The sequence below is a fragment of the Propithecus coquereli genome, unplaced genomic scaffold, assembly GCF_000956105.1.
Source record: "Propithecus coquereli isolate 6110/MARCELLA unplaced genomic scaffold, Pcoq_1.0 Scaffold101, whole genome shotgun sequence".
Taxonomy (NCBI): domain Eukaryota; kingdom Metazoa; phylum Chordata; class Mammalia; order Primates; family Indriidae; genus Propithecus; species Propithecus coquereli.
In genome coordinates, this window is record NW_012133970.1 from 92924 (window position 1) to 94676 (window position 1753).

General features: G+C 38.2%; 1 protein-coding gene across 1 annotated transcript in view; it reads left to right on the forward strand.

Moving 5' to 3' along the window:
* PHKA1 (phosphorylase kinase, alpha 1 (muscle)) overlaps positions 1-1753 on the forward strand; it is a 190881-nt gene that overhangs the window by 35909 nt on the left and 153219 nt on the right. Inside the window, exon 2 of the mRNA XM_012642857.1 lies at positions 216-416. Within this exon, the coding sequence (XP_012498311.1) occupies positions 216-416 (201 nt within the window). The remainder of the gene's footprint in view (positions 1-215; positions 417-1753) is intronic.

Genomic DNA, 1753 nt, shown 5'->3' on the forward strand with positions numbered 1-1753 from the left:
TAATTTTTATTTGTTGATTGTACCACAATAAAACTAGGGGATGGGGTGGGGAAGATAGCATTAGCCTGCAATTGGTCAGAAGAAGAGGAGGCTATAAAACTCAAAAGTGAAGTAAAAAAAAAGACCAAAGTCTCTAAGAAACGTATTCAGTGGACTGTTTCCTAATATTAACACCCTATGGTTACCTGCCTGTCTTCTTTTTCTTGGCCTTGCAGAATCCAGTGACTGGCTTGCTTCCAGCCAGCTATGATCAGAAAGATGCCTGGGTCCGAGATAACGTGTACAGCATCTTGGCTGTGTGGGGTTTGGGCCTGGCCTATCGGAAGAATGCAGACCGGGATGAGGATAAGGCAAAGGCCTATGAACTGGAGCAGGTACTCAGAATAAAAATACAAAGAGATCTAGAGCTGTGTGTGGTTGGGGGGTGGGGAAGAGCAGGGATTGAAGGAAATGTAACCCACAGAAGCTAAGAGAACTATATTTTGCCTTTCCCTCTTTCTTCATCTTCTTGAAATTACATCCCAAAAGGCTTTCCTGTATTGTACTGAAGTGGTTTTTTTTGCAGTGGAAACTTGAAACTTGCTGATTCAGGGGGAGAGGGCACAGTCTGTTCTAATGCAGTGGAAAATCCTATCCTGGGATCTTTCCTAAAATTTATAATCCTCTTTCTAAGTAAATGTATTTTACAGTCTCTACTATATTTATTCTCATTGAGAAAAATGTTTGGGGACAGGCATCCATGATTTTACTTCATTTTTAAAAATGATTGGTGGTATTTGTATGAGGGTAACTGGCATAAATAAGCAGACCTTTTGGACTAAACACAAGTAAAGACTTTATTTGTTGATTTTAAGGGGCTGCTGTTTCAGAGCCTGTGTCTCCCTGCCCTGGCAAAGTGAGGTCAGAGACAGCAGATGCCTTTAAGCTGTAAGGAGCTTCCCTTCAGTAAATAGACATCCTTTATAGAACTGTTCAGACACACAGGGAGCCACATCCTCTTCAATGACCAAGAAAACAATATTCCGTGCTACGTGGGATTTTTAATGTTGAAGTATTCAGCTGTCAGTTGTAAGATGTATGTGAATTCTTTTCCATTAATGGGAAAGATTCTCTCTACACCAGCCATTTTCTCCAGTGGTCTCCCTCAGATTTAGAAATCTGAACTCCAGTCTTCATCTCTAAATCAGAATACTGAGATTTGATTATTTTTAAGACTACCAACATATTGCAGAGTTTCAATTCTTGGTAATAGGAAGGTCTCACTGTATTGTCCTTAGCAACAGCAGACATTTGTTGTTCCTTCAGTCCATTACTGAGAGATACAAAGGTCCATCAAAAAAAAAATTTTGTTGGAATTTTTGCTGTAGCCCAGGTAGTACAGATCAATATTTTCATGACTTTTATAAAAATATACCGTTGTAGAAATTTGGAAAATATAGAATAATGTTAAAAAATCACCTGTAATCCTACCCATCCCCCAAATCCTACATCGTATTCTTAATGATGTTTTGCTATTTTGATCTCAGTATTTTGTTTGTTGTTTTGTTTGGCTAGAAATTAATATCAATAGAACTGGAATTCCATATCTGGTACAATTTGACCATTTTTTCAGTATCATTAGAAGAAATATGTTGTCTCCCTGTTTATCAATAATTCTGTAAAGTTGACATTTTTCCTTATTTGGCCCAGGTAGAAAGAATTTAACAGAGGAAGGGGGGAAAAGTAGGGAAACACCGAATTGCCCATTCTAAAA